Genomic DNA, 26,861 nt, shown 5'->3' with positions numbered 1-26,861 from the left:
TGGCAATCTCTACATGTCCTCACATAATGCTGTACAGCATGCAGTAACTTTGGCCAGTAGTACTTGGTGTGGCAGATTGGTGTGGAGAAGATGGAGGGCAGATTGTGTTAGAAAACTAGCCACCCTGTTTACGAGGTGTCTCCTGACGGGAAGAGTACCAGAGTCTTGGAAGAACGCTAACATCATCTTAATACATAACAAAGGAGATGACAAGGACTTGAAGAATTACAGGCCGATCAGCTTGCTCTCTGTAGTATACAAGCTATTTACAAAAGTAATTGCTAACAGAGTAAACAAAACATTAGAATTCAATCAACCAAAGGAACAAGCAGGATTTCGAACAGGCTACTCAACAATTGACCACATTCATACTATCAATCAGGTAATAGAGAAATGCTCAGAGTATAACCAACCACTATACATAGCCTTCATAGATTACGAGAAGGCGTTTGATTCAGTAGAAATATCAGCCGTCATGCAAACACTGCGGAATCAGGGCGTAGATGAAGTATATATAAACATTCTGGAAGAAATCTACAGGGGATCAACTGCTACCATAGTGCTTCATAAAGAAAGCAACAGAATACCAATCAAGAAGGGTGTAAGGCAGGGGGACACAATTTCCCCAATGCTATTTACCGCGTGCTTACAGGAGGTTTTCAGAAGCCTAGAATGGGAACAGTTAGGGATAAGAGTCAATGGAGAATACCTTAGTAACCTGCGCTTCGCCGATGACATTGCATTGCTGAGTAACTCGGGGGATGAATTGCAACTCATGATTACGGAGTTAGACAAGGAGAGCAGAAAGGTGGGTCTTAAAATTAATCTGCAGAAAACGAAAGTAATGTACAACAACCTCGGCAAGAAGCAGCGCTTCGAGATAGGTAACAGTGCACTTGAAGTTGTAAAAGACTATGTCTACTTAGGGCAGGTAATAACCGCAGAGCCGAACCACGAGATTGAAGTAACTAGAAGAATAAGGATGGGGTGGAGCACATTCGGCAAGCACTCTCAAATTATGACAGGTAGATTGCCACTATCCCTCAAGAGGAAGGTATATAACAGCTGTATCTTGCCGGTACTTAGCTACGGAGCAGAAACCTGGAGACTTACAAAGAGGGTTCAGCTTAAATTGAGGACGACGCAGCGAGCAATGGAAAGAAAAATGGTAGGTGTAACCTTAAGAGACAAGAAGAGAGCAGAGTGGATTAGGGAACAAACGAGGGTTAAGGATATCATAGCTGAAATCAAGAAGAAGAAATGGACATGGGCAGGGCATGTAGCGCGTAGACAGGATAACCGCTGGTCATTAAGGGTAACTGACTGGATTCCCAGAGAAGGGAAGCGGGTTAGGGGGAGACAGAAGGTTAGGTGGGCAGATGAGATTAAGAAGTTTGCGGGTATAAATTGGCAGCAGCAAGCACAGGACCGGGTTAACTGGCGGAACATGGGAGAGGCCTTTGTCCTGCAGTGGACGTAGTCAGGCTGATGATGATGATGATGACTTGGTGTGGATGCGAGCCAGTGTTCTACTCACTCCGAGATGTCCTGCTGTTGGCTCACCATGGCAGGCTTCCAGGATTTCATATCGCGAGACTGAAGGAACGACGAGTAGGAATTTCTCCCTGCTGTGCTCGAAGTTTCTCTTGTATAAAACGTTGTTTCTCATCAGGTACGACGACAATCCCCGGACGAAAACTTGAGGAACACACACGAGTTGCCCTTCCAGATGCTTGATCAGCTGAAGCAACGCCGCATCAGAACGTTGATATTCAGTCATGTCTGCGGTGGTGACGGCTCCAAGAAACGGAAAGTCGTCTCCATCTTCCACAGGTGCAGATTCCACTGGTGCGCATGACAGGCAATCAGCATCGCTGCGCTTGCGACCCGACTTGTATACGACTGTTATGTCGTATTCTTGCAACCTGAGGCTCCATCTAGCAAGTCGCCCAAAAGGCTCCTTTAGGCCTGCGAGCCAGCACAGTGAGTGATTGTCGCTCACTGCTCGAAATAGTCTATCATATAAGCACGGTCGGAATTTTCGTATGACCCGTATTACCGCCAGACATTCTTCTTTCGTCACCGAATAATTCATTTCGGCCCTCGAAAGAGTGCGACTAGCATATGTGACCACTCGTTCCTCTCCGTTTTGCTGCTGCACGAGGACGGAACCTGGTCCCAAGTTTCTTACGTCCGTGTCAATCTGTTTCGGCTTTTTCGGGGAAATGTACAAGGACGGGGTGGTTTAGGAGTCACTGTAGTAGCTCATTGAACGTGTCTTCGTGCTCGCTTGTCCAGGTGAAAGGCGTGTCTTTCTTCGTCAGTCGGATTAGTGGTTCCGCAATCTTCGAAAAATCTGATGAATCTTCTGTAATAGGCGCAAAGTCCTAAGAATCGTCTCACAGCCCTTTTATCCGTCGGTCTAGGAAACTTTTCTACAGCTGCTGTCTTTTCGGGATCAGGCCGAATGCCTTCAGAGTTAACCACAAGACTGAGGAAAAGCTGTTCATGAAAACTAAAATGGCACTTTTGGGGTTTTATCGTCAGCCCTGCTAAACTAATCCCTGTGAGCACAGTCCATAGTCGTTCCACATGCTGATCGAAGGTGGCCGAAAAGATCATGGGCTCATCGAGATAAACAAGGCAGGACTGTCATTTTAACCCGGACAGCACAGTGTCCATCTGCTGAAATGTGGCAGGTGTGGAACACAGCCAAATGGGAGTACCTTGAACTCGTCGAACCCATCTGGGGTGACGAAAACAGTTTTCTCGCTAACTCGTTCGTCCACCTCTATCTGCCAGTATCCGCTCTTGAGGTCTAGAAAGGAAAATAGTTTCGCGTCTCGTAGACTGTCAAGGGTGTCATCGATACTTGGAAGTGGATAGACATCCCGCTTTGTGATGACGCTTAATTTTCAGTAGTCAACGCAGAAGCGCAAAGTCTGGTCCTTTTTCTTTACCAGCACTGTAGAGGAGGCCCTTGGGCTGGCTGATGGTTGAATTACGTCGTCTCTAAGCATTTCTTCAACTTGGCCTCTGATGACTTCCCTCTCTTTTTGTGACACTCGGTACGGATGCTGGCAAATAGATCTAATAGATTGATCAATTATGATGCGGTGTTTGGTGATGAATGTTCTTTGCACTTTCGATGACGTGGAAAAACACGAGGTGTACTGCCATATAAGGCTCTCGATTTTCTGTTTCTGGTTCGGTGATAGGGCTGCTTTGATATGTATAGATGCGAGTATGGAATCTATTAATTTTATTTATTTAAATACCTTACAGGCTCTATTACGGAGCATAGAGTAAGGGGTTACATAGGAAGAATGCTAGTGGATGATACTTCTGCCACAATACAAAGCAACTACAAAAAGCAACTACAGAGCAACTAATAACAATACAAGGCTTCAAGAAAAAACAAGAATTTCCCATCCGCAAAGAAGCACAAAGAACAAAAACAGAATTCGAGGAGGTTATACAAAGCTATTGAGATAGATGTATCCTTAATTGCGCGTGAAAATTTTCATGGTTAGTTAAATTGACAATGTTGCCGGGTAGGTCATTCCAGAGTGCTATGGCACGAGGCAAAGCTGATGAATTGAATGACTTTGTTTTTCCAACGATGCGTGTGATGCTTCGCTGATTGTGAAGTTGTTTATACATCCGCAATGGTGCCGTTAGTGGGAAGGGTGGTGGCCTGGACACGTGAATATATTTATAAAGCAAAGACAGGAGGGAAACTGTGCGCTGTATATCTAGATGCTGTAATGAAAGGTCATGTTTTATTTGTGTGACGCTCGAGGGGCGACTATAAATACGTTAAATGAACCGTGACACCCTGTTTTACACGGCTTCTAGCTGGTTAATGAGATAAGCTTGGAAGGGGGACCATATGGGTGATGCAAAGTCCAGCTGTGGGTGAACAAAGGTTAAGTAAGCTTGTTTGCGGAGGTTATTCAGCGCGTTTCATAGATTTCGATGCAAGTATCCCAGTGTTCTTGATGCATTTGTAGATATGTAGGTCACATGTGCTGTCCAAGTAAGAATTAAAGTGAAATGGACGTGGAGGTACTTATACGAAGGCGACTTTGATACGTTGGAATTATTTATGGAGTAATCAAATTCAATGGTTAATTTTTTTCGACTAAAGGTGCCCGCCGCGGAGGCCCAGTGGCTAAGGTACTCGGCTGCTGACCCGCAGCTCGGGGTTCAAATCTCGGCTGCAGCGGCTGCATTCCGATGGAGGCGGAAATGTTGCAGGCCCGTGTGCTGAAATTTAGGTGCACGTTAAGGAACCCCAGGTGGTCGAAATTTCCGGAGCCCTCCACTACGACGTCTCTCATAATCATATGGTGGTTTAGGGACGTTAAACTGAAGAAATCAATCATTCATTTTTCGACTAAAGGATATTCCATTACATTTTGATAAATTTAATGTCATTTGCCATGCACCACATCAGTTGTTAATGAGATTAAGGTCTTTTTGGAGAGCAAAGTGGTCGTCAGTACTAGTTATAGAACGGTATAAAATGCAATCGTCAGCAAAAAGCTGTATTGACGAAGAAATATTAGTTGGAAGATCATTAATGTAGATTAGAAAAAGTAGTGGCCCCAAGACGCTAACCCGAGGAAGTCATCCCAAGACTAAATGGCACCTTCATGGTTTTCAAGCCATGTTCATGCACTGTCCTGCAACGCGAAATAAACGCGGCGAAGCTTCTTTTCTTCGGTCTATCCGTTGCAGTTGGCGAAGCGCTCAAAACCCTCCAGCCAATCCTCGGCGTCTTCATGAGGATCGCCATAAAAAGGGTCGGGCGTTCGTGGCTCGACAACGGCGTGCCTTGCAGCGACTGGAGATGAAACGACGTGCGCGCCAGTGGTTGGAGATGACATTTCGGTACTCTTGCCAGAGACAGCTGGAGGCACTCTAGGCTCTGGTGGCACGGGAAATTCTGGCGGCTCACCACGTAGACGATGGCTGGCACGCTGATGAACTGGCGTGAGCTCGGTTGGTTCGACTGGTCGTGGTTCCGGGCTGCTCCCTCGAAGTCCAACTGGGTATGGGATCATTACCCAGCTCCTCCACCAGAATTCTTACGCACAATTCGGATGGTGTAATAACTATTTATTGGGGCTAATCTGTGCCCGAAAAGTAAAAGAAAAATGTAGCAGCGTTTCTAACAGGCGATCCGCAAAAGGAGTCATTCTCCGAGAAGCCCTCGAGCGGTGCCCCACTTCTTTCTCGTCGAAATCTCGTGCTGAGGAGGCGCACATTCTCACGGCCTTTTCTTGTCTGATCATTGGCCCGCTGGTGTCAACAGCACGAACCAGCGCGCTGTTGCGACCGAGGGTTTGCAGGCACCGGAGGCTCGGGATGAAGTTGTGGAGGCAGGAGGAAGAGAGACTTGATGAGGGTTTATTTACATTACATACAAGGTGAGCTCTCGTACATGACAAGCTCTTTCTTACATGGCAAGCTCTCGAATCTGGCGTTCCTCTACATGGGGCTCCTTCGAATGAGCCGGGTGGCTCATTATAAAGGGCATGTGCTCCCCAGATCCCTAGATCAGGGAACACGTGCACACGTCCAATCACAGATCACACAACTGGTGAGGGAGACGAGCATACACTGCCTAGGTGAACGTCCCATATTGAGGTGCGATCACTGTTTTCCAAGGTGGCCCCAGCGGGGCTCTTCCTCGTCCTGTGTGTGCCGCTGGTCGAGGGGTCTCAAGCTCAAGACAGCACACTTCAAAGGGTCCGCCGAACTGCTCGATTAATTAGCGGGGCGATTTCCGGTGGCCGCCGCGGTTTCTTCCAAGGAAGATCCTGTATTTGTTGTCCCCTCTGGAACGGCTTACGGCGTCGTGGCGACACGACGTCTCACCCTCCGGCTAGGAGGGACAATGCCTGGTGGTCATAGTCAGCCGGCTGGTCGGCTACTTGTTGAAGATCCAAAGATCGCCGCTCCCTCGTCAGCTCGGGCGCCAGTCACAACAACTCGTCCGCCGGCGGGAGATTCGACCTTAGGGTGACCAGCTGCACAGGTTATCCGAAGTGTCCTAGTGTGGTGCCATCTTCCAGGCCACTGCCGATGACGCCCAGCCAAAGACTCTTTCCCGCTCGTTCCTTGTGGCTATCTTCTGGGAAAAGCATTCATACACTTCACCACAGGCACGGGAGAGCGCCCCGCCCGCACTGAGACACATCGAGTCCAAAAAAATTTCCAAAACAACCTTCTGTAATTATTATCACCAAAGCAGCAACTGGAACGTCTCTCTGAGCTTTCACCAAAGCTCCCGATCCCGATTCCAGAATATCTTCCCATTAGACTGCTTTCAAGAAAATTAACTGCTAAATGAGGCGTTCCTCGTGGTATACCTGTGTGCTAGCGTGAGTAAACAGCTGTAACCTACCAGACCTCATACTCGTAAAATAAAGTTTTTGCTTCACGCTATCTTTTAGTTACCAAAGTTTTGTGCCGCCAAAGCTAGTCGTCAGTTCCCTCAGAGCTGACGAAGAGATAACTGTCATGCTGCACCTGCATCAGGAACATCCACATCCGCAACTGCACGTCATCATGCTTCTGCATGGATAAACTACAAATGTTCTTTTTGCGGTTACTACTCAGAAAGCATATGCATAAACTCATGAATTAGCTTTTTTTTACTTCCACACTGGACACATGCGAGCAAAACATTGAATGAACAAAAGAAACTTTCGCATGATCCCTGAAAACACTCGCAAGAAATATCTTTGCGTCGCTGCGCTCAGTCGTACTTAGTTCATAACGTCGCCCCTGCTCATTTACGGGCATCTACCATGACGCAGGCTCCTATACGTGTCCATTATGCAATCGCACAACGGTTACTTTAGAAAAACGTACGCCTAAGAAATGAACAAAACCGAAAATGGGTAAACGAAACATTATGTAGTAGCCGACATACTTAAAGAACACGTTCTAAAACCCAAAACAAACTTGAATCGTCAGAAGCAAACTTCAAAACAAAACAAATTCACTAGTGAGCATTGTCAAAAGTCTACTCTTTTTTTTTTTTTTCAGTCGAGAACAAAACCGAAAATGGGTAAACGAAACATTATGTAGTAGCCGACATACTTAAAGAACACGTTCTAAAACCCAAAACAAACTTAAATCGTCAGAACCAAACTTCAAAACAAAACAAATTCACTAGTGAACATTGTCAAAAGTCTACTCTTTTTTTTTTTTTTTTTCAGTCGAACGCGTCGTGTCGCGTCCTGTGGGTCTGTCTTGACGAACAGGAAATGGAACAATGGCAAAACTCATTCGCTTTGCCTCCGACCCTCGCAAAGCTCCTCGCTGGCAATCAGAGTTCTTACTCTTGCTCAGTTAGTATTAGCGAACCACGGACCTCGCACTCCCACGGCCCATCAAACATGCTGTTGATAGAGCGACGAAAGGCTGACCGTCCCCTTCCTTTCGTTTGCCTTTTCATCCAACGTGCTTTTTCTTTTTCGTTTTGTTCGGCGGCTCGGACGCATACAAAGCAACCAATAACAAATACCTAATTCTGTAAACTGCCCTATGAACGTTTACCAAGTTTCTTCAAGCCGGCTGTGCTTTTTGTTGTACTCTTTGCTTTACAACGCTGCTTCTGACTACGCTTCTTCATGAGGGGCATCTCTTAAACCCTGCGACTCGCTCTAATGCCTATTACTATCCTTTCGATATATATATATATATATATATATATATATATATATATATATATATATATATATATATACACACACACATTGCATATAGGCTACCAAAACGATAGAGTGCTAAAGAAAACAAAGTTCACTTATTTACAAAGTCACTTAAGTAAACAAAGAAAACATTCGTTTCAACAGTCCCGAGTCAAGATCTTTGAGAAGCTAGCAACTGTTCTCTACAACTTTAAGTCGAACTCGTGGTGGTCGCGCCCGGAACAATTTTCTCGACAAGCAGGGCGTACAACACATGTAAAAGCCAATCGCCTTGCTACCAAACCCCGCGATGTTCCTCGAAGCAGATTTGTCGTCGTCCCTTCTTGTCAGTTCACGAAAACCACCGACCTCTGTGTTGCGCGCCCTGTCCAGTGCACCGCGAGAACAACAGAAGGGTCCCCTGCCCTCCGACCGCTTACGCGCACAATGCGTTTCTCTTTTTTTGCTTTCGGGCTGTTCGGATGCTTGTGGTACGGCAACTTTCTTGCAATTTCGCTCTGCCATTTGAATACATTCCTCAAACGCGTCGCGAATTTCTCTTGCCTGTTTTTAGGACGCTTTCTTTGTTTTGCACGTATCTTGGTGCCGTCTACGGAGCCTTTCGCCCACCTCTAATGCTCATCAGCACCCACATGCTTGTTAGCTCTTTCGCGTGCACTGTCCTGATGATTGCCTAGCAATTTATTATTCGAACACTGCCGCGTATGATGCGCTTTTCATTTCCAGCGGCTTGGACGCATACGGTACAGACCCGTCAGAGATTACAACGGCACTTTTCTCGCGATTTCACTCTGCTATTTGAAACCCTTACTCAAACGCGTTATGCTCATCGCGAGCTTTGCCTTACCTTTGCCCTTCGGATGCTTTCTCCCCTGTGCACGCTTCTTTGCGTGCTCCTGGGAGCCTTTCGTCCCACTCCGACGTTCATCATCGATATGCTTCTCCGCAGTATCGCGTGCACGGTCCTGATGATTGCCTATCAGTTCATCGTTAGACTGCGGCCGCGTAGATTGCACTTTTCTTTTCTGTACTCTCCAGCCGCTCAGACGCATGCGATTCAAGCCAGTCAGGGAAGACAATGGGACTTTTCTCGCGAATACGCCGCGCCGTTCGAAGCTCTTCGTCGAACGCGCCGCGCTGATCGCGAGCTTTGCCTCGCTTCGGTTTTTCGGACGCTTTCTTCGTTTAGCACACTCCTGGTTGCCAATTTCAGAGCCTTTCATCCGCCTCTGACGCTTATCAACATTGTCTATAGGGCTGCAATGTTCAATTCTCGTGAAATGCTCTGCTAATCTCAACTCAGTTTCCATCACTACGGAACCCTCACACCCTGCTTTGACCGGGAGATTTTTTTTCTTGGAACGCGTTCGAACCTCAACCTTGTCTTTACAGGTACTAGCCTTCTCTTTGGCCTCAAAATGGCACCGCCACTACATCGCACCGTTTGTGCGCCACATCTGCAAGTGTGCGCTACATCTGCAAATGTCCGGCCTGTAGCCTTCCCTTCGGCCTTAAATGGCAACGCCGCTACATCGCACCCTTCATGCGCTACATCTCCGGATGTCTGGCCTCTTTGCTGCAATGCCACCCCCTTGCAATGCATCTTTTCTAACTACTCATCTAATTCCTGCATCTTCTTCCTATGTTTTTCCTTTTTGCACTCAATTTCCTCTTTGTCCCGATTGCGCTTCTCTTTCTCTTCCTGATCCAATAAATATATATTCACGAAGTGCTCGATTTCCACCTTTTCACTTTTGCTTTTAAGAATCACTTCATGGAGTTTAGCTGCTGGCATATCGTCGTCAAAATTTAGATTGAGATCCCAACACAGGTTTAGCAAGTTCGATTCGTTAATCTCATGAGGTCCATGACTACTGCCTTGCTTCGGCTCAGCTGTGACAAAACACAACCCCACCAGCGTTTCAATTCTAGGTCTGAAGAAATTGAAGCCTGGCAAATCCCACAGCAGAGACCACAAGCTTAAGCACACAAGTAGCGCTACGTGGCCAACCTCCCACTCTAACCTTTTTCCTGTTTCTCACTCCACTGATTTTTGCATCTCAAATTTTCTCCGAAACGTACCCTTAGAACTCCCGCAAAATTTTTGTTCGTATCGAATTCTTTAAGCCTTCCTGCTTAACTTGCTCAGATAATTATCCAGTGCTGCTCTGTGCCGAGATAACAACCACAGTGGCCAGGCAGTTGGTTATATCTATCTTTTAACAGATCTAGGCTAAAAGACTCGATATATCTCAAGCACAAAGCCAGGCACTCACCCCGTTACGTGCAGTCGCGGTACGCTGCTTCGATCCCGCCGAATTCCAGGACTTTCGGCTGACCTCTGGTCCATGTCGTTCTTCGTCGCTGAGTCGTATCCCACCGCTGCAACCAGTTGTTGCGACCGGGGTTTGCAGGCACCGGAGGTTCCGGATGAAGTTGTCGAGGCAGGAGGAAGAAAGACTTAATGAGGGTTTATTTACATTATATACAAGGTGAGCTCTCGTACATGACGACCTCTTTCTTACATGGCGAGCTCTCGAATCTGTCATTCCTCTACATGGCGCTCCTTTGAACGAGCCGGGTGGCTCATTATAAAGGGTATGTTTGAACTTTGAACTTCGAACTTTTTATTTTCCAACATACCATCATTTGGGATGCTGAGGGCCGGGGTCAAAAAGCCTCTTCACGGGCTTGACTAGGACCACGACCCCGTACAAAGTGGCAGGGATAGGCGACTGTACATTATAGTATAAAATAAATCAGACAACAACTATGTCGCTGAATTAGATCTGTAAAGGAATGCATAATAGTACTGTGAAGGAATGTGTAAATATTTACATATGAACATATATAGACATAAAATTCAAGTGACACAGATCGAAAAATAAACCTTTAAAACAATGTACCAACTTCAATTTTGATAATCACATAAAAGATCACTGAGAGTGTACAAATGAAAAAAGAAATACAATGGCATTACACAGGTAGGACAAAAACGAATCTTTAGCAATATTTTTTACAGTGTTAGTTGATTCAGATGGAACGGCAATAGAAAGCGCAGCATCTCCTTGCCGTAGTTCGTGCGCGTGTGTGGAAGAAACCACGTGTGAACATGACGAGTGTTATAAAAAAGGATCTGCCGGTTTATACGAGCAAGTGTGCCCAAAAAGTTATCACTTTTCAGTCCTGCGTAGTAGCAGACTTGTTGGATAGTTGTTGGATAGTAATCTGGTAGGGTTAATAAGTTCATTTTTTCAAAAAGCGGTGACGTGTGACTTCCATACGGAACATCTGCAATGGCGCGAACTGCCCTTTTCTGTATGACATGTAATTTGTGAATGTTCGTTGATGTTGTTGTGCCCCAAACCAGATGACAATAATTTATGTGTGATAAGAACGATTTGTAGATCAGAAATTTAACTTTTTTAGGAAGCAGGAAACGCACCCTAGACAAGATTCCAGTTATTCTGGATAAACTTGAAGACACCCTTTCAATGTGGGAATTCCATGACATATGTTCATCAGATTACACCTAGACATTTAACACTTGGTACTATCTGAAGTTCCGAGGTGCCAAGCATTAACGGGGCATGCAAAGGTGTTGGTTTATTTCTAGGCCTAAAGTGAACAACTCTCGTTTTTGAAGAGTTTAATTTTAAAGAATTATTGCATGTCCAGGACGCTAGCTTTAATAATACCTGGTTTGCATCATTGATTAAATCTTTATAGTGTTAAGCAGTGAGAAGTAAGGTTGTGTTATCTGTGTATATAACATACTTTACAGATTGGTCAATGTTTACGATATCATTAATATATACGCAGAATAAAAGGGGTCCCAGGATACTGCCTTGGGGGACACCTGCTGAAATTGCTTGTAAATTGGAGGTGTGATCATTGATGACCACCATCTGCTGACGATACTTTAAGTAAGATTCAATTATTTCAGAAAGACACCTCAGAAGCCATAGTGATTGCATTTCTGTAAAAGTGTGACATGATTTATAGTATCGAATGCCTTTGAGTAATCTATAAAGATACCTAGTGTGTGTAGTTGACGCTCAAAAGCATCTAATATGAATTCCTTCTGTGCTAGGAGAGCATGCTCAGTTGTGCGGTCTTTCATGAATCCAAATTGTGATAAAGTGATGATATGGTGTTTATCTAAAAAGGAAATCATACGTTTGTGAATCGGTTTTTCTAAACCTTTTGATATTACTGGCAGTATAGATATAGGCCGGTAGTTGTTAAACGAGTTCTTATCCCCTGTCTTGTACAACACGATTACTTTTGCCACTTGTACTTTTTGTGCAAAGATTCCAGTTGAAAGTACCAGGTTGAAGGTATGTTCTAATAATTCAGGTATGAGGTCCAGCACGTGTTTAATGGGTCTTTTCTGAATATCATATGCGTCACAACATGTGCGGCTCTTTACAGACGAGAAAGCGTGGGCAATTTCTCTGGCTACTGTTGGCGCCAAAAACGCGCTCTCAGGAGTACTGTCTGATAAATATGTAGTACAATCTGGCTTGTGCGCTTTTTCTGTTAAGGACACAAAATAGTCATTGAACACGTTAGCTAAATCAGCATTGCGTGCTCCCCAGATCCCTAGATCAGGGAACACATGCATAGGTTACTGTCCAATCGCAGATCACACACAACTGTTTAGGGGGACAAGCATGCACGGCCCATGTGAATGTCCAATATTGAGGCGTGATCACTGTTTTCCAAGGTGGCCCCAGCGGGGCTCTTCCTCGACGTGTGTGTGCCGCTGGTCGAAGGGTCCCAAGCTCAAGACAGCATACTTCAAAGGGTCCGCCGAACTGCTCGCTTAATTAGCGGGGCGATTTGCGGCGGCCGCCGCGGTTTCTTCCAAGGAAGATGCTGTATTTGTTGTCTTCTCTGGAATGGCTTACGGCATCGTGACGACGCGACGTTTCACCCTCCGGCTAGGAGTGACAGTGGCTGGTGGTCATAGGCAGCCGGCTGGTCGGCTACTTGCTGAAGATCCAAAGAGTTCCGCTCCCTCGTCAGCTCGGGCACCAGTCACAACAGCGCGGAGTTTGAATACTACGTCTGTCTTGCGTCAATATTCGCGCCAACTCACTCATCAAAAAGGTTTTTTTGGTATCCGCATCATCATCAAAACACGTGTATTCTCTCAACCTCATATTCTTTTCTCACTTTATAATGCTATATTAATAGCCATTTATCATACTGCCTATCATCATGAGGTAACACATAGGTCATTCTTCTAAAACCGCTTCAGCGCTTTCAAAACAAGGCGATAAAATTCATTTCTATACCCACTTATCAACAGCTGTACATTCTACTTATTCAAGAGCTGTTTTATCACAGATTATTCCTTGTCACATTTCATCTTATTGATCATGACATATCATTAGATAATGCTCCTCACTATGTCCTTGTCAGCAACACTAATACGAGGTTCTTAGAGCAAAATAACTCTTACCCAAAATAAGATCGAACTATGGGAGATTTACAGCTCGCTTCTATGGTATTCATCTTTGGAATTGCATACCTCTTCATACTAAATCATCTCGATCACTGCAATATTTTAAACATAACATGAAAAGCATATTGTTAAAGGAACCTTTTGTTCATCTGTAATTCATTTTCATCATCACTTCACAGTTCTGTATTGGTATTTCTAAGCTTTGTATAATACTGCTATGGTATATTTTTCTTATCTGGTTTTGAATACTGAGGCGCAAAAAACATAACGTGAAGCAGGAAGAGCAGGAGAGAGGACAGAACAGCGCCAACTACCAACTGCTTAATGACCGTCTAGGAAACGCACTGGAACGAAGACAAAACCGCGCATGCGTGCACAGCCAACAAACATCGCACAGCGTCATGAGCAAGGCACTAAGTTATCCAAAAAATGCATTTCTGTTGTGTACAACACAATACATGTATCACTCATACAATCGGGCCCTTTCTTTTTGATAAAATAGGCTTCCAAGAGCTGTCTAGCTGTTTGTTTTCTGCTCCTACCAAGAATCACCGTTTTTTCACCGTTTTTTCAAACAATGGCACACATCCGCAGGCTTTACGGTGTGCTGGAAGATGCGCATGCTCACTTTTGCCTAAGCTATTGGCATGCTCCCTCAGTCTGTCATTAATGCAACGCCCCATTTCACCGATATAGAACTTGCCACAGCCTAGGGGAGTCCCATATACCACGCCTTGTGCGCAGCACCTAAAAAGTCTTGTGTGCTGCTTCTGGCAGCCCCTTTGCTCATCGCATGTGATACGTGGGCACAATTAAGCAAGTTTGTTGGGAGCTGAAAAAACAACCAGAATACCATAACGAGAAGCCACCTTCTTGAGGTTATGGCTCACATGGTGTATATACGGGACCACCTCGGGCTTAACCCGCTCTCTCTCCTTTGGGCGCGCATTTGCATTAGACACTCTGCCTTTCACCCTCTGCACTTTAGTATAGATCGTTCTGTTTTGATTGTATTTTTTATTTGTTCGCTCTTTTTGCCGCTGTGAGCTTTTATGTACGCCACTAATTATAGGAGGTCCCCCTGACGACGTCGTACTTTGGGACCTTCTGATTCTGTGTGTATTTAAAAAAAGAAATTATACCTTCCAAAGAGTGTGGTCTCTAGTTGTACTACACCATATGTTTCAAGTGCTACAGTGAGTGCGACATGCTCCTCAAGTTTTGCTCCTCAAGTAGGTCCAACCTTTGGGGGAAATCATGGTGGTAGAACAGAAGGGTGAAAGTGAAATCCGCTGGGGCTCGTCTCGACGCATGTCGAAAGTCGGTCTATGCATATTCGCACGCACTTTGTTAACTCAAAAGTGCGGCTCAAGCACTAGTCTGTGCAAGAATTGCCAGAGTTGTGTTTCTAGCATGGCGACATCAAGTGACCGCTGTGTTCTGCTCTAACATTGAAAGGGTCAATTGCGAACTGGAACTCATTCATTTCTCGACAACTGCACGCCGATGTAAATATTTATTGTCACTGTTTACAGTGGCATCTCTAGTCTTCTAAACATCACAACAAAGAAACACATTGTGGATGTCAAACTGATGTAGGTAAATGCATGAAATGTAAACATATTCACGGCCGCTTATTCTACGCTCCACAAAAATTGAAGCGTTGTGGACACCACAGGAGTAAAGAAAAAAAAACTTGCTAGAAAGCGTAATGAGCAGCGTTGGTTTCTTTTGACCGTAAACATATATCTCTGCGCATTCAAGAATAAAACACTACGAAATAAGTGATTTCACATACTGTCATGTGCTTTTTCATCATACCACCATCATCCACCAAGCTTTCATCACGCCATTGCCATCCACCTCGCTCACCAAGCCTTTCACCATACTTGTTTTGCCTCGCCACCATTTGCCACCATTTTTTCCACTCTAGCCGTCATTTTCCACCACCAATACCATTAGCTTGCCACCACCATTGCCATCTTACATCATTTTTCCCACTCTCGCCATCATCAGCAATTATGCCCACTACAGTTTCCACCAAGTCCACTAATATTTCCACCATATCCACTATTTTTTCCACCATATTCACCAACGATTCCAGCATCCACCAACCCGGGATTTTCAATAGGGTAGCACTTCCTCTGCTGTCTCTAAATGCTCCGTGCGTACCATGACGCTAGTCTTGCAAACATCCTGGTGATCTATTACAGCAATGCGAAGCCGGGCCTGCGCGCGTACCTGGCCGCGTCCACAAACACTGCCTCTTTACATTTTCCATACTTCTTCTGTATGTCCTGTGCTCTCTTTCCTCGTGTACCCCTGTGGTATTCAGGGTGCATGTTCTTCGGGAAAGGAAGGATAACCAGGCTGTTTCTTACGTTGCTTGGTACGTCGAGTTGGATGCGGTTCTGAGCGTGAGATCCAATTCCTAAACTCTCTAGTATGTGTCTGCCCGTTGTGCTTTTGGAAAGGCGCTCGTACTGGGCTATGGTCTGTGCCTCAATCAATTCCTCCAGCGTGTTATGGAGACCCAGATGGTGTAATTTACTCATGCTCGTGTTCATCGATCGCCTGTTTGTACACTTTTCTGATTAAGCCCTCTATCTTTGTCTTTGCCGCTACCTGCCACTTGAGGTAGGATGCTACGTACGTTGTTCGGCTCATTATGAAGGCTTGAACTAGCCTTATCATACTGCCCTCTTTTATTCCGCTGTGTTGGTTTTCTCTGCGTTTTAGTACTCGGATGTTCTGAGCAGCTGCTCCTTCTAGTCTCCTGATGGTCTCCCCATTGTGGCCATTCGCCTCAATGTGTAAGCCAAAGACACGCAGAATATCTAGCTTAGACACGGGTCGTCCACGGATGTCGTTATGCATGTCTATACCGGGATCGTCATTTACCTCACTGTTCGGCTTGCGGCTCTTCGCGTGGTTTTGTGTACTAAAAGTTTTGACTTTTCTACAGAGGAGCTCAAGCCAGTGTTCTGTAAGTATCGCTCAACAGTCTCGATCACACGTTGCAACGTCTGTTCTATGTGCCCGTCGCAGCCCTCCGTAACCCTCAACGTAATGTTTTCGGCGTAAAAGCTGTGATGGAGCCCTTCGATTTCTTGTAGCTTGGCTGGCAACCCCACGAGAGCTATGTTGAAAAGCATGGGTGATATCACCGATCCCTGCAGTGTACTGGCGCTACCCAATTCTACTTCCTCATAACTAAGCTGCCCAAAAGTAAGCTTGGCTTTTCTATTCGTGAGAAAATCTCGAACATAGTTGTACGTTTGTTCGCAGAGATTTAGTTCCTGCATTTTGACCAGTACGATTGCGTGCGATACGTTATCAAAGACCTGTTTCAGGTCCAGGCCAAGTGTGGCCTTAGTGGACCTCTTAGGGCTATCTATTACCTGATGTTCTATCTGTAGCATTGCGTCCTGCGTGGAGAGGTTTTGTCTGAACCCCAACATTGTGTGGGGAAGCAGGTCGCGATTCTTGAGGTAGTTGGTCAGCCTGGTGAGAACCACGTGCTCCATTACCTTTCCCAAGCATGAAGTAAGCAAGATCGGTCTGAAGTTCTGTAACTGCAGTCGCTTACCCGGCTTCGGTATCAGCACGATGTGAGCATTCTTCCATTGTTGGGGCACTTTTCCTTTTTCCCAGCACACGTTGACAAACACCGTAAGTTCTTTATCGATTTATCATCTAGATTCCTGAGCATTTTGTTTGTAATTAATTGGGCCCAGGCGCCGATGTGGTGCTAAGTTTTTGTAATACTGCCCTGATCTCTGATTTGCAGATCAGTCTGTCTAGGACTTCGTTCACTGCACCTCTGTAATCGGGATACACTTGCAATTGGGTAGAACTGATGTACTATTGGGTAGAACTGATGTACTGTTTCATACTCCTGTAATATGTCCTGCTCAGAGCCTTCATACGCATGTATGATTCTGTTGATGTTCTGTCTGTGAGTGGTTTTTGTCTCATCCGGATCTAGCAGGTGCCTAAGTAAGCTTCAAGTGTTTGCGAATCCTAGTTGGTTCTTTATGCTACTGCAGGTATTTTCCCACTGTTGCTTGCAAAGCTGCTGCGTGTAACTCTCAATGCCCCTTTTGAGCTTTACGATTGCTTTCTTAAGTGGTCTGTTGTGCCTCTGTCTTTTCCATCTTGCCTGCAATTGGAGGGAGCAGCCTTGACCTTCGCGCGTCTGCCAAGGACGGCATCTGCCCAGCTCACCTCAAGCGGTCCAGGGTGTCCGCTGCCGGTTTCTCCTCCCTCTTTTTGCGTTGGTGTTGTTCCAGACCAAGGGGTTCATGTGCTCTGGGCTTTGGAACTGGCCCTCTGCTGATCTTTGTCCCCCTTCTTGCAGCTTCTTGATCGAGAGCGGGTGCAGGAGGGGGAACGCGAGCTCGACCAATTCTCGCGTCTGTCCAACGCAGCGATGTCGTGGACGCACTCTTCGTTCTCCGCGTGCCCGCATTCACTTCAGGCGTTTTCTTGTAGCTTTCTTTGCTACTGTCGCTTCTTGACTAAGTACAGGGTCTTAAATTTGGCCTTGTATTTCCAGTCACCAGTCGGATGGTCCTTGCCGCAGAGAAGGCACCTAGGCTCGCACCGATGATTGGCTTTGGGCTGAGCGCTGCCATATCCACGACACGTTTTTGCTTGCGGCTGTGGGCAAACATCCGATCGGTGGCCTAGTTCTCCGCAAGCATAACACGCTTCACATTGCTTCTTGTATAGTACACAGCGGTACTCACAACTCTTGTAGTACATGTAACATAGTACATACGTGCCCTGGAATACAATGATCGCGTGATTGGTGCGACCCATCCTCTTTGCGTGTAATATGCTGGGGTTCCTCTTGTTCACTAGGCTTTTCTGAATACCTTTGCAGGTATCGTAGTCGGGTATCCTTCGGATGATTCCCTTCGACGTATCTTTTGGCGCAGTCATATATGCGGTGACTTCGTACGTTCTGTCTCCTATGCGGAAGGCTTTGTCGCAGTGTATTTTTCTGCTCTTGCGAGCACCGGTGTACTCACTACAATAATGTTCTCCCACTCGTTAATGCGAATTGAGTCCTTTACCACTTCTTCAGGCGTCAGCCCAGTTGCTCTCGGCATGCAGTCACCTATCCGGGCAACGCTGTATCCAACTGTGTGAAAGCCATCCTTCCGTCGGATAATGACCTTGATGTCTTTTTTTTTTTTAAAGGTGAGGCTTCTTTGGGGCCGCGTTCATCATATTTATGTTCCTTGACGCTCATATGGTCCTCCGCGTCTGTTGACGCGGCGTCCTCTTGCCTGCCTGCGGTAACGTCCGTGTCCAATGCATTCTTCTTACGTGCGTGGATCGTGATCCAACCTTGTTCTTCTGAAGTTTCCTTTCCAGAGATGTCATCTCCATCCTTTTGATCGACGTCCATCGCGTTAGGCTGTGAGGTGAGTCAGGGAGCCCGCACTCGCCTCGATGAAGCCTGAGCGGAGGCCATGGTTGCGGTTGAAGTAATGGCATCGCCTAGTTGTTGTTAGGGTTTCCACACTAATAGTGTCCTCATGACCGTTTCGTTAGCTCCACATATACTAAATGTGGTATCGCGTGACGTGAATAGAGGATGAAGGTAAAGGATACAACCAAACATGATAATCATGGCACGAAAGTCATGTACAGCATCATTTACCTCCACCTCATGACGTTGTGCTGATTTCAAAGTGATATAAACCCTTCTTATTCGTGCTTCGCATATCTCCGATTCCCACTGTACGAGGGATCTGCCAATTTTTTTCCGATAAATTTTTCAACACAAGATTCTCACGTTTGCTCCAGTGTAGAGAAGATGGCAAGCCCAAATGTGTTCACATCTTCTATGAGACATAAAACACATTTTGATGACGGGCGTAGGTAACAGAACAATACGCACTTGCTTTTTATTTTCATCAATGAAAACTAGTGGTGCTTACTGCCCTGAAGCCTGCTCTTTTCAGCTGTAAAAAAGGTTGACTGGCTTTGCCTCAAGAATAGCATCTGTTTCAGAAAAAGAGATAAATCCTTGTCGTGTGTCTGCAGATAAGACTTTTATGGAAGATCTCCTTCTGCTCTTGAAAGGCTTTCGAGTGGCTGTGTGGCAGGGGTATAACTCATCAATGTAGTATTAAGCAGAGCTAACTTTTCAAACAGCAGAACTGAAAAGGAGGGCAGAGGGTTAAGGCTCGTTGTCTGTCCTCTTTTTTTTTTCCTTTCGTTGTTAGTTCCATTGCTCAAACCAGCGTTCAACTTGAAGGTAATGGTCATATTGAAGCCAATAATATGTCTGATATCCATACCTGCTAAGTATCCCATATTTCAACCGTTTCTTCGGTTTGTATGGTTGTCATGAAAATCTCCTGGAAATCGAAGTTCCTGTGCGTGATCTGGCCGCATTGACAATAAAGCAGCTCAATCCACTGCAGGCTTTTTGTGGACCTACCCCATTTTATTATAGATGAATTTAAGAGGCATTCATATAAACATACAGTTGAATCTTAGTGATACAAAACCATGGCAGATACGAATTCGTGAAATTCCCCAGCCAAGTTCCACTATGTCCATTGGGCCTAAATTCGAATGTTCCAAACATATTTGCTCATAGCGGCAGGTGATGTGAACTTTAGTGCAGAAACCGTCGATTGAAGGCAGAGAGCAGCCTACTCGAAGCTTCAGGAGTACGCGTGCGACCAGTTCACGCATTGTGTTTTACAGTGTGTGTGCTCATCCACAGTGGTCGTTGCCACAACCGCTGTGGACGAAACCGTGGTCGTTCTTGATATTATCGTGTATGGTGACGACGTAACTGACAGAACCCCGAAAGTGTGCAGGCGTCCAACACTTGACCAGTCAAAGTATCGCTGGTTCCCGCAAACTCTGCGGACAAAACCATAGCAGATGTGATCGTAGATGGCATAAAACGATTTGGTTTTGAAGGCACGTGCACAGCCAAACGCACGGGGAACTATCATTTGCCGTAAACGCCGTGCACTAAACCGTGGTCGTGGCAACGCGATAGCGATGTATGAGCACCGAGGGCACGCGGCCAAAGCAGCGGTAAAATAAAGGCAATAAAGACATAAAAAAGAAGCCAGATGCATTTTGGCGTTCCTTTCAAAAGAATGTAGTAGCGAGTAACGCTGTGACATGTGCTTTTGCGGCAGACAGCTGCGCCGTCCCATATGTTATCCGTTCACGTGTACTAGGAAGACGTATACGCGAGTTGTTTTGTTGGAAAGAGATTCTGCTATTTGTGTTGATTCTTTGAGACTCTCACGTTAGCGGAAAACCCTACTCTCGTGTGTTCGGCCACTCCAAGTCACAATAGGACCGCAACACCTATGTTTGGGCTTGCAATTGAGATCGCTCACCCCCTTTTATTTTTCGCGATGTTTTTTTGTTCCCGTTTTTTTCTTTTTGGTGCCGCAAGAAAAATAGAGGCAAATAATGCAGCGCTACCGCCCCCCCCCCCCCCCCCCTCCGCCCTCTTCTTGTGATAATCTCCCGGATTCAGAATTCTTGGACTTGGCAGGTATGGATATCCATTTTCGGTGGTCTTTGTTGTGCTATCTCGGGGTGTCTTTGTTGTGGTGCCCGAATCAACTATCGGCGTTAAATGAAACCCGAACAGTGAAAAGCATTTTCAGTTTCATAGTGCACACCATCCAGTTGTCAGCCTGAACAGGGGCCGTGCACAGTTTCACCGAAACGGGAGCATGGCCAAGGGTGAGAACTGGAGGGCGAGCACTATACCACTGCGAGTGCCAGCGCTGTTCGGGTTTTATTTGACGCCGGTAGTACTATCTGCTCAACGCACATAGTACTATCGTAATGCACATCATGCACATAGTACATGTGCATGATGTGCATTACAGTATTGCTTTTGTTTTACAATGAATATTCAGAAAATGTGGTGGGCCTAAATCACTTTGCATCATTGCAGGTCATTGCTATGGAAAGTTGAAGCAAGAGACTGAGCAGCTGCGTGACATCATTGCACAACGGTTCAAGCTGGAGCCAGTGGAAACTGAAGTGGTTGTGGCATATCAGGGCGAAAAGAAGCAGGGGCACTGTATAGTGGCGGAAGTAGACCGACCACGACCAGCATGGTTTACCAAGAACTTGACAAAATAATCTTTATTGTGGTCCCTCTTAGTCGCATGAATAGTCACTTTTTCTTTGCTGCAGATGGTCGTCATATCTAATATAGGTATTAAAAGCTCCATTTAGATAAGTATGCAGCATTATCAGACAATTACATGTGCTTCCTAAACCAGAGGCTGTGCTATGTACACCTGTGAATAAAAAATGATGCAGATGTGATCAATATTTGTGTAATCAATAAATAGTGGTAGAGTATATGTAATAGTGAAGAGGGCTGTGCAGGAGGAAGGAGAGCATGGCTGCACAAGGCCCAGGGGTGCACCACCCTCCCAAGAAATGATGACAAAACTGTCTGCACGTTATGACAACATTGCAAAGCAAGGGTTTCAACATAGGTGGTGAAGTTTGCGCTGTGGCATACTCTATCGCTACCATGCGGCAAATATTTTTGTTAAAAAGTCACAGTTTTGGCACAAGGCCAAAGGAATACATTTGACAAACACGAAGTAAGGCTAGGAATCTAAGAACCATACAGAAGGTAGTGAACACGATGGATTGTGCTTGAATCGACAGTAATGCAGTGACCACAATATTTAAAGAAGCATTGTTGGGAATAGTTGACTACGTGTTGTCCGACAGGAGCCGAGGTCCAAGTTCGGCATCAAGAGACTCGACAAGCCACTGGTTTTCAAGTCAAAGTATGTTGTGAAGTCTCCACAGTGATCATTGTTGGGAAACGCGTGTCTCAGCTCGCGGCTGCATCTGTGCAGAGCTGATAGATGGAGCGGACAAAGTGGCGGCGAGTTAAGGCAACATACAGTTTAAATAGAGGCGTTACATATTCATCACTGGGGCCGACAGCTTAATGAGCTGAGATTTCTTTGTACGATCTTAGACGCTGCTTCTCCTCCGGCCGCTTGGTTCTTTTATAGGCCCTGGGAATCCCTTGCGTCAGCTAGTACTTCAAAGTCTCAAATCAGGAACTGCCGCTGGTCGCTGGCTGGAATTGCACCTGTGGGTGAGGGGGCTTGCCCTGCGTTGAGTAATATGTGCGCAAGAGTTGCCAGTGATTGCGTAAGCTGGTTGGAATCGGACTCGTGGGTGAGGGGGCTTGCCACGTGTTGCGTAAGAGGTGCGCAAGAGTTGCTGGTAATTGCATCAGCCTGGCGCGCTCGCTGGTTCTGATGTTGCTTGCATCAAATGAGACTTTACAGAAGCAATCACGTTCGGTTTGGACTGCCAGGCATAACAGCATCCCCGCCACCAGTCAATGCTCTGGAAAGACGAGCTGCTTCCACGGGACTCAAATGTCGGGCGCGCTCGTTCGCCAGGTCCTTTCAGGTTCGCCTCCAGTGCCATAGAGAAGATGTGGCTCTAGGCTCAGTTCCGTGAACAGATCCCATTCTTGAAGAAGGATCCCAGCTCCACTGGCTTGTTGCCAAAACTTGTCGTCGCTCGTCTCATCTGACGATTTTTGGCCTCAGCACTTGTTGATGGTTCTGCAACTTGTCAAGAACGGTTTGACAACAGACAACACATGATACAAGTAAGTGCCCTCTGCTATCCGACAGAACACCCGACACAATATAATACAATATACACCTAGCTACGTGTCTATCGGAATTTCGTTCCCTTTACATCAAGAGGCACATGTGAGACAAGAAACTCTAAAAATCAGAACTAAAAATTTTACACGTGCAACAATGCAATGAAGCAGAATACAACATACATTGGCCCCTTGAGATCACTCGCGACGGGAGCGCTCAGCTGGGTCCGTGATGAAGACAACATTATGCCCGGCTCACCAGTGAAAGACCAAAGAATCTGGAAGGTACTGACTAAAACGCACAGCTCAATGCGTCTGCGATAACGTTTAGCTTTTCTTGTAACAAACGTCGAAGGTGTGCTGTTGGAGTGTCATGCTCTACCTCGGTAACGGGCCATATTTCGTCAACATGTTATTCAACCAGGTTTGAGACAGTGGTCTGTTTTGACCTCAAACGTCAAACAAACCGGAGACATAACAGGCCAGCTTTTGAACGGCCCACACGAGGCAAGCGCATTCTTTTTCGGAAATGCCGTATGCCTCTTCCCTGCAGCTCAGTTTTCGGCTTAAATACAAAACTGGCCCTTTGTTACCAGCGCTGTCTTCCTGGCACAATATAGCGCCATGTCACTATCACATGCGTTGCGTTGAATGAAAAAGCCCTTGAAAAAAATCGGGTGCCATGAGAAACGTGCTTTCTGGTTAAAGGCCCCGTAAACCACCCAGAGATTGAAATTCACTTGTTGTGGGGAAATTGTGCATAAGTGCACAACGAACACAGAAACGTTGCAGTAATAGCGGATTTAGGCACATTTGATTATCATAACCATGACAACCGCACCTTTCACTCTCTCCTGGGCCCCCCCCCCCCCGCTAATATCCTCTCCCACGCCGCTTTGCCCCCTTGCCGAACGCCCATGCCAATCTTGGGTGGCATACGTTATTACTGACGCGCTACTTGAAACACCGTCTACTTCCGTTGCCGCCACTCCAACTGTCGACTCTGTCAGTTGCGTGCTTGTTGGCGAACTGTCGCTGCCGTAATTGTGCTTGTATGGACCTGCGTTGCGCACATGCCTTCAAAGGATTGCCAACGCGATGGACCCGTATGGAGACACGCCATGCTTTGCACGTGTTACACGCACGCAGGCAACACGGCGAACAACAACAACCAGCGCGAACAGCTGCTTGCAGACTGACCGGAAGTCGTAGGCATATTTGGCTTGGCACGCCAGAGATGTGGCACAGTACGTCTCCCGGAAGCCTGAAAGGCTCGGAAAGGAGGAGGGATTGTTCCTTGGAATTTGTGGCGCGCCTATGGCTTGTAGCGGTGCGACGTGAAGAATTGTTGATCGCGACGGCATTCCGCAACACAATGCGCGTGTTTACTTGGAATGCTTGTACATATATTGGACGTGGTGTAATGGTCCTATATACAACGCAGTCAACTGCAAAAAGATGAATAGAAGAAAAATTGTTGCAAGGCAAATCAATAATATAAATGAGAAAAAGTAGAGGGCCTAATACACTACCCTGGGGTACTCCTGATGAGGCAAATGAAGTAGATGAGCTGATGTTATTGACAAATGTGAACTGCTGTCGATTAGATAAAAAATTCCGGAGCCAAAATAATGTTCAGTCGAGTCTTAGCGCCGATAGTTTAGCTATTAGACGACAATGGGCAGCTCTGTCAAATACTTTCGTTAGGTCAAGAAAGATGCAATCAATGATTTTGTTATTATTCATACCGTTATGTATATCCGACGTAAATTGGAATAGTTGGGTATCACATGATCTTTTCCGAGGACCGTGTTGATTTACGAAGAAGTTATTAGACTCAAGATGACTGTAAATATGGGAGGTGATGATGGGTTCCAGTAGCTTGCAAGAGATGCATGTTAGCGATATGGGGCGATAGTTACCAGGTGAGTGTTTGTTCCAGTCTTTGAATATTGAAATGACCTTTGCAGACTTCTAGTCGGTGGGAAGGTGACCAGTGAATAAAGACTGTCGAAAAATGTGGCATAAAATTTGGCTGGACGAAGCGCATGTGTTTTTGAGTATCTTGGAATTAATATGGTCCACACCACACAATGTAGACAGCTTTGGACTGTTTATAAGTTCAGATATGCCTTCGACAGTAACACTGATATGGGACATGAATTAGTGCTCAAGATCAGAGACGTAGGGAACTGATGAAAAGTCTTCATTTGTAAAGATAGAGCAGAAAAACGAATTGAAGGATGAAGCATATTCAGATGCAGACACAGGAATATTATCAGTGTTGTGTAATGTAACCATCTCACTGCCACGATCAGGCGAAATGGTACGCCAGAATTTTCTGAGGTTAGTGTGCAGTAATAGCGGATTTAGGCGCGTTTGATTATCAGAACCATGAAAACCACACCTTTCGTTCGCTGCTGTGCTTCCCCCCCTACTAATATCCTCTCCCATGCCACTTTGCCCCCTTGCCGAACGCCCATCCCAATCGCATGCAAAAGTGTAGACAGATCAGTGTTAAAATATTTTTTTCGCTTCATTAACTGCAAGACAGTAAGATTTTAAGCAGTCTTTATATTTAGACCAGGATTCAGAAGACGATAACTTCTTTGCACAAGCATATAACCTTTTCTTTTTATTTCTCAGAGATCTAAGCGATCTATTGAACCCGGTTTGGATTTGTCGTTAGCGACATTGATTTGTGGTACATATGTGTTTATGAGGAGCACCATGATATTTTTAAAAGAAATCCAGTTATCTTGGACAGACTTGTTGGTGCATGAGAGAAGAAATGTATTCTGTAGGGAGACATCAAGTTCAGCATTCATTTGATCCTAATCTGCCTTGCCTGATTACCTTTTGCTGAATACGCGGAAAGGTTAGTAGGATATGGATTGAAAACTGTAGAAGCTTGTGATCACTAAAGCCGTCTAATTGCAAAACGGGACCTATGGTATGTGGCTGTGTTGTCAGAATGAGACCTAAGATATTATCACGAGTGGGCTCGGAAACAAGCGGGGTGAAATTGAAGTCAAGAAATAGCTCAATGAATTCACATGAAGCTTTACACGATGAAGACATTAATGACCAGTTAATGTCGAAAAAATTAAAATCACCAAATAGATGGATTATTTGGTGGGAAACAGGTCAAGAGCCCTAGAAATACTTTTGTGAAGCTCAGATACGAAGAGACGGTCAGAAGAAGGTGGGGGATAGCATACGCCCATCAGTATTTTTCCAGATAAGGTAGGAAAAGCGGCCCGAACTAAATCAAGAGGAGAGTCAGTGTGGACAAGAAAAAAAGGTATAGTTCGATTGATGGCAAACAGCACACCGCCATCCCTTTTGTGTGCCTGGTCATGGCGGTAAATGGAGTGGTGATTTGAAGTATAACTCGGAGTCTCAAAATTCATCGTGTAGCCAAGTCTCGGTTAGTAATAGAATGTCAGATTTAATATCGTCAAGATACGAATCAAGCAAGACACGTTTAGGTAACAAACTTTTTTAATATACATCAATGATCTTCCTAACCAAATCACAAGTTCCATCTGTTTATTTGCCGATGATTGTGTTTTATATCGCAAGATTGAAGGCCCTAATGATACCCTAACACTGCAGAATGATCTTAATAACATTTCGACATGGTGTAAGCTCTGGGTTATGGACCTTAACACGTCTAAATGCAAAACAATGAGAATTTCCCGTAGTATTTCAGCATGCCCTAATTATTTACTGAATAATACTTCACTTGATCAAGTAATATCCTATAAATATCTTGGTGTGCATATTACTAACAATCTCTCATGGAAAAGACACATAGAATACATTACATCGAAAGCTAACCGCATGCTTGGTTATTTAAAACGTAATTTTTCCTTAGCTCCCCCGAAGTTAAAGCAACAGCTGTACATTACTTATGTTAGGTCTAACCTTGAATACGCATGCTCCATATGGGATCCTGGTCATGCTAGTCTGACAAACATAATTGAAA

At 45.5% G+C, this 26,861-nt stretch overlaps 1 protein-coding gene across 1 annotated transcript in view; it reads left to right on the top strand.

The window, feature by feature from the left end:
• mRpL32 (mitochondrial ribosomal protein L32) overlaps positions 1 to 21,547 on the top strand; it is a 74,839-nt gene extending 53,292 nt beyond the window's left edge. Inside the window, exon 3 of the mRNA XM_037414890.2 lies at positions 21,164 to 21,547. Within this exon, the coding sequence (XP_037270787.2) occupies positions 21,164 to 21,354 (191 nt within the window). The 3' untranslated portion in view covers positions 21,355 to 21,547. The remainder of the gene's footprint in view (positions 1 to 21,163) is intronic.
• The last annotated feature ends 5,314 nt before the right edge of the window (positions 21,548 to 26,861 follow it).

Source organism: Rhipicephalus microplus, unplaced genomic scaffold (genome assembly GCF_043290135.1).
Source record: "Rhipicephalus microplus isolate Deutch F79 unplaced genomic scaffold, USDA_Rmic scaffold_13, whole genome shotgun sequence".
Taxonomy (NCBI): domain Eukaryota; kingdom Metazoa; phylum Arthropoda; class Arachnida; order Ixodida; family Ixodidae; genus Rhipicephalus; species Rhipicephalus microplus.
This window is presented reverse-complemented; position numbering and strand designations above follow the sequence as displayed.